The sequence below is a fragment of the Rhinopithecus bieti genome, unplaced genomic scaffold (genome assembly GCF_001698545.2).
Source record: "Rhinopithecus bieti isolate Rb0 unplaced genomic scaffold, ASM169854v2 scaffold_4698, whole genome shotgun sequence".
Lineage (NCBI taxonomy): Eukaryota > Metazoa > Chordata > Mammalia > Primates > Cercopithecidae > Rhinopithecus > Rhinopithecus bieti.
Genome location: NW_016804634.1, coordinates 812,645 through 828,034, shown reverse-complemented (window position 1 = coordinate 828,034; position 15,390 = coordinate 812,645). Strand labels below are relative to the sequence as shown.

General features: G+C 48.6%; 1 protein-coding gene across 8 annotated transcripts in view; it reads left to right on the top strand.

Moving 5' to 3' along the window:
• Positions 1-2,696: 2,696 nt before the first annotated feature.
• Positions 2,697-15,390, top strand: part of ZIC4 (Zic family zinc finger 4) — a 20,938-nt gene continuing 8,244 nt past the window's right edge. The window contains exons 1-4 of one of the 8 annotated variants that reach the window (XM_017869412.1): positions 2,750-3,202; positions 3,713-3,883; positions 6,753-6,837; positions 13,185-13,802. In XM_017869412.1, coding sequence (XP_017724901.1) covers positions 6,768-6,837; positions 13,185-13,802 — 688 coding nt within the window. In that variant the 5' untranslated portion in view covers positions 2,750-3,202; positions 3,713-3,883; positions 6,753-6,767. The other 7 variants (XM_017869411.1, XM_017869410.1, XM_017869413.1 and 4 more) reach the window with 7 other exon arrangements.

Here is a 15,390-nt window from a genome sequence, read left to right as displayed (position 1 = left end):
AAAAAAAAAAAAAAAAAAAAAGTGGGTGGGGGGGGAAGAAAGAAAGAAAAAGCCAAAGAAAAGGCGCAAATCATGCACAATATTGTCTTTTGCGGTTTATCTTCCTGGGGAGAAACTTTCACCTCCTCAGCCGGGCGGTGAGCGCGAGACTGATAGCAGCAATCATTCCTGCAGATAAATGAATTGAAAGGACGACACCGTCCCCCCCTTGATGAATGGGAGCAGGGGGAGGTGTCACGTGCTGCCGACGCTGGCGCCCATTGGTGCGTTCGCACTCCCCCCCGCCTGCAGCCGCCGCGCCAACGGAGGGCGCGCCGAGCCGCCGCGCGCAGCTCATTGGCCCGCCCGCCTCATCAATCCCAGGTATTGTAAAGCGCTTGACATCCCCTTTTGACAAACCAGGGCTGCCAGGAGTAGCAACTTTTTTTTAGCCAAATTTTTTCCCTCTTCTCACGGAAATTTTTTTTCCTTTCCTTTTCTTTTTTTCTTTTTTTTTTGCCATGATTTCTTTTCCTTCTCACAGTCATATGCATTCCTCCTTCTCCCTTGCCCCCACCACCCCGGCGTGGCCCTTCCCGAAACCTACTCTTCGCTGAGCGATTAGAGACTTCGGACGTCTCCGGGTGCAGGAGGCGGGGATGGGGCTGGTAAACACAGCAAAGGCACTTCCAGAATGTCCCGATTCAGCAACTTTCTTTTCTTTCTTCCCCCTTCCCCCCGCTTCAAGGGCAGCAAAAGAGGCTTTTGTTATTTGCTCCTTTTGAAGTTTGTTTCCCTCTTGCTTGGTCCCCCTCCTGTTTATAATTTAAGATCTTGGGAGCACACGGGCACTATGCTCTCTTTACAAGAAATGTAATTTCTCAGTGTAACCGGTAGCCTCTGTATTTCTCGCTTTTATCTAATCAGACTTCCTGCACCACCGCACCCCCTCCCAAAACACACACACACACACACACACACACACACACACACACACACACACACACAGGTGGATGAACGCTTAAGTTCCCAGGTTGTTGAGGTTTGAGTTTTTTAATGGCAAATTTGAAACGTTGTTGTCAGTGTCCTTTACTTTTTCCCTGTCTTGCATTATTTTTCTCTTTTCTCCCTTTCCGTTGTCTCCTTCGACTGCCCCCGCTAACCCTGTCTCTCCTCACTCCTGTTCCCTACTTGGGCCCCTTTCATTCAGGTAAAACTGTAAATTTCCCAGTGCGCCATTGTTCCCTTGGGCTGCCCAAAGCTCCCTAAAGATCCCCGAATACTTTTTTGGTATTTAAATCCCCAGTAGATAGGACCAATGTAAATTTTGTGACATTCAAACCTTTTCTAGTTCACAAATCAGTCACCCTTGTCACAGTTATTGAAATTCCGCAACTCGCCACACCAGGACGGTGGAAAAAGCGGGCGCGGTCTTTGTTGCCGACCAGGCTTTTGATCGCCAGAGAAAATTTACTTACCTTCAGATGAGTGAGCAGAAAAAGAAATAACACTCCCTTTGATTTAGTTAGGAAAATGCAGACATTTGGATTCAGTGCAAACATACAACACTCGCTTGTTTTCGCGATGCGGCCCTCGATTAACCTGTCTTTGCCTAGCGCAAAGTCTATTCAACAACTGCGCGTAGTTTCTTTTTGTCCCTTCCACAAAGAGCCATTGACTATATATTAAAATGATTGTTGAAAGGTAGGGGAGTATGGTACTTAAAAGCAGGAAAAAAAAAATCCCTGTGACTCAATCAATTAAGCGGAGCAACATTTATGCATTTCAAAAAATGCACGCGGATGCGGGGGGTTGTGGGGATGAAGGTTGCATTTCTCCGCAGCTCTGTTTAAAACCCAGCAGTCCTGGCCGAGGGTTTAGCTGAAGCGTCTGCATATTCATTAGGTCTAATTATTTTCTAGTAAGGAAAACACAAAAAGCCAAGAGTCGGAATCCTTCAATTTACCCTTTGTTTCTAACTTCATTTGGCTTCTTTGCAGCTGAATCAAAGCCCTAAACTCTTTTTTCAGACAAAGAAACCTCAACTCATCCTTTCACAGGCGGCCCGGTTAGGAAACTCACCAGTGCCCCAGCGAGAGGAAAATGAAAATGAATATATTTTTTGCCCTGACGCCAGCGCTGACTTCACGGGCTGGAGGAAGGCAGGGTCAGCGTCCGCCGCTCCTCGCCTTTCTGGTTTTCTCGTCTTCTCACCGACTAGATTCTCGCTTGGGGCTGGCCGGCCGGACTGCACTTTCCATGGGCTGTGCTTGCTCAAAAGTCGGCTTGGGTATCCGGGATGATTTCCCGGTGCCTGAAGGGACCTGACTGAGCATTTGTGCTTGTGGTGGGAAATAGAAATTCGAGAAAAAAAATCAATTGTCCTGTTCCCATTAACAAGTCTGAGTCTAGCAGCCCAGCATTTCCCACCAACTTTGAGTGGAATGGAATGAGGAGTGGAGGTAAAGAAAGGACTGAGGCATTTTTTAAAATTATTATACACTTCGTTAGAAAAAAAACTATATATATATATATATATATATCGGAGCAACTAAGTCTTTCTACCTACAAGGGGAATTTGGATCCTACTTCCCCTGGAGTTGAGAAAACCTCATCTGCAAGAAGTTTTCTCTAGAGGCTGTATTCCTCTCACTAGGGAGTACAGATATTGAACCCACCTCGCCCGCCTTTCAGGAAACACACGCGCGCGCATACACACACACACAAGGGAGGGGACCTAAGGGGGAAGGGTAGCTGTTGGGAGGGGGACAGGGAAAATAATTCTTCAAAAAAGAAAAATCAGTCTTCTCCTCTCCAGTCCGTGGAAAATCCAACGGGGACGTTTACAAGAGGATATATTTAGGAAACACATCCAAACATACAGGGGTAAGAGTGAATGTGAGAAAAAAAAAAAAAAAAAGTTGTGGGTTGTAGAAGTTATCAAGTGGGATTTGCGGCGCTCTCTGCAGGAAACGCGAGCGGCTCCAGTTCAAAGCCACATGCACCAACGTGACATATAAGCCATTAAAATATCATCCTGACGGCTCATTTCTGCTTCATCATACATTCCCTAACTGCTTCCGGAAAGCTGGTAAAGGAGAAATGAAGGATGACCGCCTCGCTGGAACCACAAAAGAGAGGCTTGGAGGGGTTTGTGGTCCCCTCTCAGCCACCCCGAAATGATGTGCAGAAATGAGGCGATCCTGGCAACAGGTGGAGTGGGGTAAGTGCCTGAGTCCAGGGGGCAGACAGATGAGACCTGTACCTCCAGCGACCGGGTAGCAAGTTCCCTCAAGCGGGCCACTGGCACCCAAACCCCAGTGGGGGAAGAGGCCCAGCCAGTCTTTCTGCCCCATCTCCTCCTTCATCCCCCCCACCACAACCGTGGATACAGGCCCCACCCCACTGACAATGAGGGGAGGAGGGGGGCCCTTCTGCAAAGGGGCAGCGCCTAGGATGAGTCCATCCCTTCTTCCCAGGAGGAGGGAAAAGGGGGTCAAATGGGGCTCCCACTGGTACAAGAACCAGGAGCAGTTTGTTGCCTGCCTGTCTTCCCTTCTCTCCTTGTAAATTGCCTGGGTGCCCCACCGTGGGCACAAGAATGGAAGTCGTAGCCCAGAGCTTCCCTCGCGAAAAATGAACAAGGCGGGTGCCGGGAGGGGGGCTTTACAGGCGGTATCTCTGCTCTGCCCCCAAGGGGATGGCTAGGAGGGTCTCTGCTTCCCCTCTCCAGGGTCAAAGAGCCAAGTTAGCCCAGATGGCAGCAAGACGACGGAACTTCTCCGCCCCAACCTGATGGCAGATGCCGCCTGAGTCCACCTCCGGGCGGTTCCTAGCCCTCCCTCATCCTGGTCCTGCCTCAGGAAGCTGACTGCTGGGATCTGCTCTCTGCGCGCGGCCAGCAGTGGGTTCGGGACTTGGCTTTCTTTATCTCCAGTGCGAACAAGAGCAGCAACTAGCTCTCTGGGGAGCAGGCCGCAGCTCCTAGGATTCTGGCCCCTAGCCTAGGCCCAGGGATATTGGAAATTAGGGGCAAGTGAGGAGGGAACAGAGCTGAGCTGTGAAAGAAAGCTAGGACTGGCTCAAAGGTTGGATCTGAAAGTTGGGGTTGATGGATGGCCCATGGCAAAGTCTTAGGAAAGCGGAGGGGCTTTGGAGGGTTGCACTTCGACCGTCACCGTCTTCAGGAAACTCTCTTTGGATTCCAAGGTTATGTTTTCCCCGCTTTCCGACAGTATTGGCCTCGCAGCGACCCACACCATTGCACGCCGCTCTTTTTTCTCCTATCTCAGCCGCTTGCAGGTTGGGGGAGGGGTGATTCAAAAGGAGGGCTAAATGCCAAGCCTGATCCTGCAGGTGATCTACTGATACAAACTCTATTCTGGGCACCCGGAGGCTGCCCACACTTACTTCAGCCCCGAGCTGGGAAACCCAAGCTTCTCCCTCTAGAGAATAGGAGAATGAGTAAAAACCCCTGCACAACCCAGTCTCAGCAAACTCCTGGAGCTTGAGGGTCGAATGGAGGGAAGCCAGGATGGTGCGGGGTGCAGATGGGGAAATCAGGCAGCGGACAAAGGCCGAGATCAGTTTCTTCTCTGGCTCGGAGCTCCCAGCCAGCTTTCAGGGTTTTTGCTCTGCGCCCGCCAGCGACAAGTTGCAGCGGAGAGGTGGGCATGCCTTTCCCGCTGCCGGCTAATCAGTAAGGAGCAGCTCGGGAAATGAAGTCTCTAACTGCAGCTGACCTCTGACCTTGGGTAGTCCTGCGCCGGCTAGGTCAGCCCCACAACTTGCAGCTTCCGTGGCTCCCCCAAATAAAAATGTGCTTTTTGCACCTACCCGCTGCCCCACCTTCTTGGCTCTCCTCCGGCACTATAAATCACTGGAACTCCCTGGCACCAGTTCCTCTTCTCAAGGTGGAGGCAGAAAGGCAGATTCCAAAAAGTCTCCAGGATGTGCTATGGACTGGTAATTAGGAGGCCGTGGTTGATTTGGGGTGCAAGCCTTTGGGGAAAACGAAACTGAGTTTCTACATTCCGTGGTTGTTTGAGACCTCAGGTCCAGGGGCCTCAGGATTGCTCCCAAATTTTCTCACCTCTCCTTCAGCAAGATGACTGGCTGGTTTGCTAAGCGGTGTCAGAGTTTGCACGAAAGGAGATGTTTACCCTGGTTCCCTGTGTAGGCTGGGTGATGGAAATGCTACAGAGAGCCTCCTAAGGTCCAAGTTGCCTGCCCTAGTCCGACCTCTGCAACATTTGTTTGCATGTCTATGGGTCTGCAGTGCACAAAAGGCTGACAAGACCTGGAGCAGAAGTGATCCATACCTCTTAGAAGTTGGGTTGGGGCAGCCCTATGGGTGGACAGAGATCTCTAGGGAACCTCACACCCATTTCCCCCAGAAGCAAAAGAGTAAATTCTATTGTTGCCAACCAACCAGGACTTTTCCATGCCAGACATCCTGCCATGAGGAAATTTCAGAGCGAGGACGCCCAGCATGCCGCCCTTCTGTAGGAATGCAAAGTTAGGCCTCCTTTCTTTCCTGATTTGCACTGGAAGGAGCTTATTACCTTTGGGGAAGAATGCCTTTTGGTTAGAAATAATTGAAAATAATAATACCCTCTGGGAAAAGGTGAGTCTACCCCCCTGCCTCCCAGGCCTGGACCTAGAAAAGAGGGGAGATGGAAGGGTAAAAGCTGCCAAGCTAGTTGGAATTCTTGTTGGAGGTTGAGGGGGAGAGAGAGAGAGATCTTTGTGCACAGAGAACTAGATACACTTTAAGATAACAGAGTCCCACTTGGATTTGGCCTGTGGTTCAACAAGTTAAACAACTGCTTGTTCTGTGGGCAGACATCCCCATTGACAGAGGACTTGCTGTGTTTGTCCAGCCTGAGACCTTTTCAATGACTGTTTTTCTTTCTAGGCCAAATTGAGGGTGGGGGCCGGGTAGATGCTTCTGTTTGGCTGCTCATCTGCCTCAGCCTTGCCTGACAGATGCAGAGGTCCTCAGGATGGCTTTAAGTATTTAAGGCGGCCAATGGCTTGGTAGTTTTAGCTGCAAAGTGAGTCTGATAAGTAATGTGTACATCATATGGGAGGTGTTATTTCTACCCTTCTCAACTATGAAATGTGGATGATTTGAACCAAATGATTAAAATTATACCTTTTTAATCTGACAAATTTTGTATTAACTTTAAAAAGTCAACCGGTGATGAATCCCAAATGGGTCTGGGGTGTGGGAAATGTGAGGCTAAGGAATTCTGCACCACCACAGGCAGAGCAGGATTTGAAAACCTGCAAAGAAATTCCTCTCTTCTTGGTTCCAACAGCTATAAATCAAATTTTAACTGCTAACCTCTCAGAGTTCAGTAGACTCTCCCCACCACACCTCACTAAATTTCAGTTAATAAACTTCAGAAAAATAATAAGATTTCTTATACAATTAATTCAAATTCGAGAAGCTACAGGTTTTTGAGCACTGACTGAAAGAGAGCTTACTTCTGATTGCAAGGCAGAACAACAAAGGAGTTTCAAATAAAACCTAGCTGGGAAGTTATAATTTTCAATGTTTTATCACCAAAGATATATTATTTTGCAAAATGGGCAGTTCCCAGCAGAATCCTTTTCTTTAGCTTCAAAATTTGAAAATGATCAAAGAAAGACCGAAAGATCTTCAGATCAACACCTTCTTTCATTCATACATTCAAGCCACAGAATGTTGTCACACAGATGTATAAAATTGTTTAACTAGTGACTGTCACTCTTTTCTTCCCAAACAGGCTCAAAGTCAGAAAATGAGATACAAGACATCCTTGGTGATGAGGAAACGATTACGGCTTTACCGAAACACTCTGAAAGAGTCAAGTAAGTTAAAATCCTCCTTTGAATATTGGTTTGCTAGTTTCTTTTCTTCTTCTTCTTTCTTTCTTTCTTTTTTTTTTTTTAAGTAGGAAGTTTTGTTTTGTCTTTCGTTTATGTTAGGTTGAGAGTTTGGGTGGAGTTTCTTGAATTCAAATGAAACTTAGAACACCTTGGTGTTCAATACATTTGCACACAAATCAATGACACAACATCCCACCAGCAGCCGGCTAATCCCCCTCAATGCCTACTCATCTGGACGTTCCAGAATTAATATTTGACGATTCTCTCATTGAAACAACCACCCCTGACCTTCTGCAATTCCACTGTCACGTTATTCTATGACATATTCATCTTGAATTCATTTCCGGACAATTTGATTGGAATGAGGTTTGACATGTATTGGCTTCCATGAAAGAAGCTGACTTTGATCTGGATGATGGGGTTTACATGATATACATCACCTTTACCAGGGATACCAGCCTTGTGCAATGTGGTAGCAACGAGGTTTCCACAATGTGGTGTCTGACCAGGGAGTGACTGACAGCTGCTCTGTCAGGAATACCTTCATTGTGAAGAATTTAATTTAATATTCCATTTAGAATAAGCATATGATTTAGGGTTGGGTGTTTTCCCTTCCAGGCATCTAGTTTTCCTCATTTCAACTATATCACTAGCTGATGGTTGCCTCCAAAGATGTTCCCTCATTGGTAGGCAAAGGAACTTTCTTAACCAAAGTCAAATAGACAACTCAGAAAATGGCTCTCTATATTATTTGGGGATGATGTGATGGCAAAAGTCTCAAGAGAGGTATGAGTTATTGTGTAAATTCAGTTGTTTCAATTCCTTAATGCTGTTTTGGAAGATCCAAAAGCAATGTTTCCTAAGCTTTTGTCACAGGATGCTTTGTAGAATCCTTGCTTGGAAATTAAAGCCAATCCAAGCATATTTTCTTCCATACTCAGTTCCATTAATGATGTTTAAAACTCAAATTTCCATAGCAGAGGAGAAGAATATCCTCCTTTATTGCCAAAATCCTTAAAGATCTCATCTCCTTTGCACAATTTGGGCTTAGAAATATGGATGGGCTCCTGGGGCTTAAGTTATTTCTTTGCATAAGAATAGAGACAACCTCCCTCTGTAGGAATCTTGAAGTCTGTCTGTGACTAGCCTCTAAAGAAATTTACTTCTGTGTAGGATTGCAACCTGGACAGAGACAGGGAAGAAAGAACTGAACAAGTGACAATTGATTCAGATGCAGAACATTCAAATGATAAGACTTGTTTCTAGCCAGGTTCTATAGAGTGGCCCTCAGCTGAGTAGGGCCCAGCTGCTGATCTGGGCATAACTTACAACAAATAATCATCATTTAATTTAGCATTGTTTAAAACATTAAAATGGAAAAATAGCCGAGCTGTTGATTTGAAATATGCTCCTTTTTTTTCCCCCCCTTTCCAAGAGAGTGAGATCAGACATTCAAACCAGCAATTTTAGGAGCTCTGGCAGATGGTAGGGCAACCGAATGTTCTGTTTCTAGAAAGTAGAACTAGGAAATCACTTGTTTATGCCATTATACTCATCTGGGAAGGGTGAGCAAAAGTGCTTAGGGCATGATTCTGGGCACTGGTTTGCAGAGGCTCTGAAGATTGAGAGATATTTGGGGTCTAGTGATGGAATATACTCCAAATAGGTCCCCATGAAAACAAGCTTCCAGTGCTTCATTTTGACATCTGCTAAAGATCTGTGGGTTGTGAGATATTCTTTTTCTCTACAAATGAAGCAGAAAAGTAGACTTAAGAATGCTATAGCTCCAGGCATGGGTAGGAATAGAATGCATCAGTCAAACATTTGGTGCTGGGGACATGTATAGTGAGATGTTTCTGGAAAAAAAAAAAAAAAAAAAATCTGAAGACCACTGAGGAGACACCATTCCTTAGCCTGCTCAATTGATAATATCTGTAGCCTGGGTTCCCTGCTTCCCGGGCTCTGGAAGACTCAAAATAATATCTCTAAAGACTAAACTATGCCTCTCAGATGTTGATGCCCTATCACCTTCAACTAGATACTGCTTTGGGGCTTATTTCAAAGATATAAGAAGGTCCTTGAAGACCCTTATGTAATTGCCCAAAGTTCCTTGTCTGTAAATATTAGTTGTACAATTGGTTTTCCCTTATTGCTGTCTCTGGGGAAATGTCCTTCTAGGAGAATGTCTGGTCCCATTGCTGGGTTTAGCCAACCAAGATATAGACCATATGCCTCTAAGGAACTTCCAAAGATCAGGCAACCTCAGTGACCTGCAGGTCTACTGACCCCTGGCTACTCAAGCAAGAAGCAGCTACCCAAAATAGGTCCAGATGTTTTCAGCTTTCAAGAGAAGGCTGCATCTGGGAAGGAGCTCCATGGGGCCAGCCTACTCTCCATGATTTTGGCTGAATCAGATGTGTTTGCCCTTTTGCTGCTGGCACAAAAAAGTCATACACAAGTTCAAAGCTTTTCAAAGGCAAAGTGACTAACAGAGAGTGTGTAGTATGCTAGCAGACTATGTGTATGAAACCTCTGTTTCTTATCCCTGGAGTCCAGAGAGTCAGTGGTTAGAACTCCAGAGGGCCCATAAACTTGGATGAGAAAAAAATGCATCTTTATTTTCACAACCTTCTATTGGAAAGTTAGTGTTTTCTTCTATGATGAATATGTGCAGCAAATACTGGACTATTAGGAGTTCAACAGACTCACCAAGCTTCCTAAGGGTTCCACAGCCTCAAACAACTAAAAACCCTTCTTCTCCTGTCTGTCTATACTGTTATTCAAAGCTTTTAATGGAGGTGGGGTCACAGTGTATATATTAAAAAATCCGGCGGGTGCAGTGGCTCACGCCTCTAATCCCAGCATTTTGGGAGGCTGAAGCGGGCAGATCACCTGAGGTCAATAATTCAAGACCAGCCTGGCTAACATAGTGAAACCCCGTGTCTACTAAAAATACAAAAATTAGCTGGGCATGATGTTGGGTGCTTGTAATCCCAGCTACTTGGGAGGCTGAGGTGGAAGAATCACTTGAACCTGGGAGGCAGAGGTCGCAGTGAGCCGAGATCACGCCATTGCACTGCAGCCTGGGTGACAGAGCGAGACTCTCTAAAAAAAAGAAAGAAAGAAAAAAGTCCATGTTTGTGCAAATTAGAGTCTTAAAGCTAAAGTGAATGAGTTTGACAAACATTCTGAACTGTTAGTTGTAGATTACCTAGGTTCCAGGGGAGAAAAAATATTTTAATTGCCGGACTATTGCAGAAGTGCCCTGCACTTAAACCTGAATACCACAGAAGCTGAATACATTCAGTATTAAGATGTGGATAGTAAAAACAGCTGGGCAAGGAGTCTCAGAGAAGAACACACTCTGTCTTTTGTTTTGCTTTTTGGAGCCCTTCATGGGTTCAGTCCAGAGTTGCCTAGACAGTTGCATCATTCAACATACACCTGTGAGGTGGGGAGACATGAAATGACTCACTGAGATGTGGAAACCTTTCACTGGAAACCTGGCCACACCACTGCTTGGATGAAGGGAAGACAGGGGAAGGATCAGAGAATTGGTGCCTGGTGGTGGAGGAGTAAACCATGGGAGAAGGTGAAAGCCAGAGAGGCATATCCTGAGAGTCTGGTCTCAAAACTGCTGTGTGGAAGCCCTTGGTTTTGAGAGTAGGGAGTGGGGGTCTGGCAGTCAAATACTCTTCTGTTTTTTGTTTTGTTTTATTTTTAATACTGACAGAGTATCTGTTGGTAGAGTTATCCAAGCTCTTCCTGTAGGAGGAGCAGAAAGACCTGGACGTGTCTAAGTGGAGAGAAATTGTTGTGGAAGTTAATCCCTCCCTAAAGTGCACCCGAGGGAGGAACAATGCATTAAATGAAGGTCTCAAAGAATCTGCCAACTGTTATACATCAGTTAATTATTTAAAAAAAAAATTTTTTTTAACCCTTATTTACCGACCAGGAAATGTAAAAGAATAATCCTTGGTGCTGGTGATGGGGGGAGGGGCAATTCAGTCCATTTCTATTCAGCATTGCTGGTAATCTGCCGGAACTTCTAGCCTCTGCTAAGGGGTATGGGATATTTTACTCAATCTTTAAAACTTTTCTTAAAAATACAAGCCTTTCTCTGTTTGGGGAGCACTATTTATGGCCGTCAGGGAAGCCCAAGCACTTAGGCTGGCATTTTCGGCTGCAGCGACAAGGCAGGAGTCCAGGTCAGCAGCCCTTTAAATCGCCGGACGACGCAGCTGACCTTAGCCGGTCTGCTCAGACAAAGGACTCCCGCCCGCCCCCAAAGCCCCCCAATTCCCCGCCCTTCGGCTTTTGCCACACTCGACTGGGCCAGAACTTAAGTTTTATTAAACCGACCGCCCCCCCTCCCACCGAAGTGGGCCCCCTAGCACTGGAGGGCATCTTGTGGGAGGCGGCCTGCAGGCCCTCTCAGAGCCCGGACGGGGAAACGCGGTGTGCACTCTCTAGAGAGGCCTAAGACGAGCTAGGAGGAAGCAGAGGAAGCTTGCTGAAAGTGGAAGTCGCCCTTAAACCCCCTTTCCCAGAGGCTCCTTACGACTGCAGGGTATAGCGCTCAGGATCCCTAATTGGCGCGGGGAGATCCCGGAGCGAAAACCTGTTTCTCCTGGATGCACGCCCGACTCCTTTGTTTCTTTGGAAAGCCGGCCCGCCGGTGGGTGTGACTTGTGGAGGGGAGGGTCCTTTCAGGAAGGCATGGGTTCGAGCCCAGCCTTTCCAGGCCGTCACCACTTCCCGCTTAATCCCGTCCCTGGTAAGGGCCAGATCCTTGGGTTTCGCGCGCCTTTGAGCTCTCCAACACCGGGGAGGAGGGGCCTGCAAGGCTAAATGGGAAGAGAGTATAGAGGAAAAAGAGGGGGAGGGGAGAAGCAAAGAAGACGAAGTGAGGTAGAGGGTTTGGGGAAAATAAGAGAGACGAAAAGAGCCAGAAAGATGAGGGAAACGAGACATTTCGGAGAAAGCCAAAAAATAAAATTAGGCTCAAAGACTGCTAGCCTAGGAGTTTCTCAGCTCCTGGCCCCCGAGTCAGCAGCTTCCTTTGGTCCTTCGATCCCGACCCCCTCCTCTTGCAGGCTACAGGGACAAACTGCCCAACCAGACCGCCATCTCTGCGCACACTATGCTAGCCATCAGCCCCGACTGAGGTCCCGAGAGGACTTTAGGAGCAGCGCAATGCTCCCTCCCCAAAGTTGTGGTGAATGGTGGCATAACCCAGTCCCGAGTACTTCCAGGAGCCCTGAGTCAAAACTGATCCACTCAGCTTTCCGGAGAGGATGGGGAGGAGGCTCAAGGGGAGAGAAAAGGATTTGTGCCCAGGTCAGAGCGCATGAGCAGTAGAAGCGTGAGATGCTGTGGGGGTGGGGTGAGGGAGGGAAGGAGGGTGTGTGTTTGAGGGAGAGGTGTGTGAGGGGGTTGGGGGTGGAGCGAGGAAGTGAGAGAGAGGGAGACAGACCGCGTGCGGCAGGACCTGTCATCACTGACGTCGGACCCGGCTGCTGGCCAATGGGCGACCCAGGCAATTGTTCCTCTCTGTGGGTCCGGGCCACGGCGCTGAATCTCTATTGACTTCCTAACGCGCCCTGCTGCTACTTCTGTAGTGTGCAGGATTTCGCGTTGGCATTAATAGCCAAGGGGGTAGGCGCGCCCAAATCCAAACCTTGAGAAGAAGGAGAGAACGAAAGAAAGAAAAAAAAAACTTTACAGAAGTTTTTTTGTGTGGTTTTCCTTTCCCCTCCCCACTGTCAGGTGGCAGTGGTGTTAGTGGCCCGGTAAAGGGAGCTCCGGTGAACCTGGGCCGGCATGCAGCCGGTCGCTCTCTCCTAGCCAAGCGGGGCACTGAAAATATATATGGCTGGGGCGCTTCCGAACCACTACCACCTCCAACACCATCATTTCTATCACCTCCACTCCCCGGCAGGGTACCGTGCCCCGGAGCGCCCCGGGGTGTTGGCCGCCAAAGTGCGCTTGGGGCTCAGGTCCTACCCCTCTGGAGCAGAATCCCCAGCAACCCACAGACTCAGCCCTGCGCCTTCCATTACCCCTTACATCTACTGTGCCGCTACCATCCCTCTCCAGCTCATGGCACGGCAGGGGACCTGGCCGAACAGCAATCCGGCCCAACGGCGGCGAAAGTGTTTGGCCTTGCTCTGTCCACCGGGTTCACTGCTGGCGCGGTCTGGCTCTGAGTTCCACGGCTGACTGCAGAGTCCGTAGTGCGTCTGGGCTGGGCCTGCCCCCCGGGGCCCAGGGAAGAGCGTGCAGCCCACCCCACCGGTTCTCATGCGTGCTATTTGTTTCGACAACAGGTAGCAGCTCTGGACACCATGGCCCCCAGCTCACCGCCGCCTCCAGCCCCTCGGTGTTCCCGGGCCTCCATGAGGAGCCTCCCCAGGCCTCCCCCAGCCATCCTTTGAATGGACTCCTGCGTCTGGGGCTCCCTGGAGACATGTACGCGCGGCCAGAACCCTTCCCGCCAGGGCCTGCGGCCCGCAGCGACGCCCTGGCAGCTGCCGCAGCTCTGCATGGCTACGGGGGCATGAACCTGACGGTGAACCTCGCTGCGCCCCACGGTCCTGGCGCTTTCTTCCGCTACATGCGCCAGCCCATCAAACAGGAGCTCATCTGCAAGTGGCTGGCGGCCGACGGCACCGCGCCCCCGAGCCTCTGCTCCAAAACTTTCAGCACCATGCACGAGCTGGTCACGCACGTCACCGTGGAGCACGTCGGCGGCCCGGAACAGGCCAACCACATTTGCTTCTGGGAGGAGTGTCCGCGCCAGGGCAAGCCCTTCAAAGCCAAATACAAACTTGTAAATCACATCCGCGTGCACACGGGCGAGAAGCCCTTCCCTTGTCCTTTCCCGGGGTGTGGGAAGGTCTTTGCTAGATCAGAAAATCTCAAAATACACAAACGAACTCACACAGGTCAGTATTCGGCGCTGTCTGTCGCGTGTGGACCCTCTGGGGAAGCAGGCCCTCAGGTCTGGATTTCCTCAAGTCCCAACTGAGGGGAGGGGGAAGATATTTTGGTGTTGTTACCATGAGCCAAGGCCATAAAATATTAATTATGCGCTTCTATTCTTAGAATCACAGAAGTTTCCAGAGGCTGTGTGTAGGGAGGATAGTGAGGGATTTCTGTTCTGGGGGGACAAGGGTGAACGTGCCTAAGACCCTGTGTGTGCAGACATGTGATCTCTGCTTAAGAGCTTGATTTTGAGATATTTAAAAACAGCATTATTCCCCAAAGTCGTAAAGACATAAGAACAACTGTCTAACTTGTTTCCTGGTCCCTTTGGAATTGCAGGGCAGAACTCTTCCACCTGTCTTCCTGATAACCTGGCCCACCTGGTCTGAGGGTTTACCAGGCCCTGGAGCCTTCTTTAGGAGTTGGGAGTCGAATGGGCTAACTTTGTGCCTATTTTTGAGCCTTGGTGGCCAGACATGAGGGATGTTTGGTGAACCCTCACTTTTGCTTTAGCACAGACCTAATAGGACCTAGCCACCTTAAATATCATTTACCAAGTTGTTAAGGGAAATGGGGACATGTGTCAACTACATCTGCTATTTCTAGTTAACAGAAAAAAAGGAGTCCCGTTTAAGAGCCTGCAAAATTGAACTCCTCTGGCCAGAGCATCTCTAATTAACGCAACTGCAAGGAGAAAGTTTTCACACTTCCAGGATAGCCTGTGAAGTTACATTAATTAGTTTAGCAGCCATTGTTTGTACTCTCCTTAGTTAGGGTTTTCTCGCTCCTCCTCCCTGGAAGTTTAAGAAATCAACATTTTCTCCTCTTCCCCATTTTGGGGGCAGGAGAAGGGGACTAGTGGAGACAGGAGAAAATAAAATAAATTCCAGCTTGGTGCCCCACTTCTCCTACTGCCCGGTGCCGTACCTTACTCGCCCCTATTCTTGCTGGAACGTCGACAATTGCTGGAGTCAAAGAATTGACTAAGGCTAGTTGTGCTAAAGCCTATCTTCTCCCCAAACTCTCTCTTCCCGGGGAAGGTCCATGGCCCGGACACTGGCACACGCGGAGACCAGACCAAAGTCTACTTGGAACCTGACACTTTATTTCTAAAGCTTGTCTGGAAGTGTACAGTTTCCCTGAGCTCTTTTCAGGGTTTCCCACAATGTCACAAGGATCTCACCCCCTCACCCGAAGTTTTAGCTCCGGGAAGGGGTGGTAGGTCACTCTCGAATCCTGGTCCCAGGCCTGCTACTCCGGGAGCTGGAGGCGGACACCCGGAAGGTAGATTCGCAGTCCTGAGCTGGAGAAGGAACTCATCTTTAATGACAGAGTTGTTGTTTTTTAAAACAAACAAACTTTTACAGCTCTTTGCCGACCCACTGTTTGAAGTCTGTGAAGCAGAAAATGGTTAAATTCTTAGCACAGTCGACCTACAGCAGAGAAGCAAGTTCAGTGCGCCACGGCTGGCTCAGGTTTTCGTCTTTTCAGGACAGAATTTTGTGCGTTCTTTCGGCTCCCCTGATTCATTCCTGGTGGGGGTGGGGG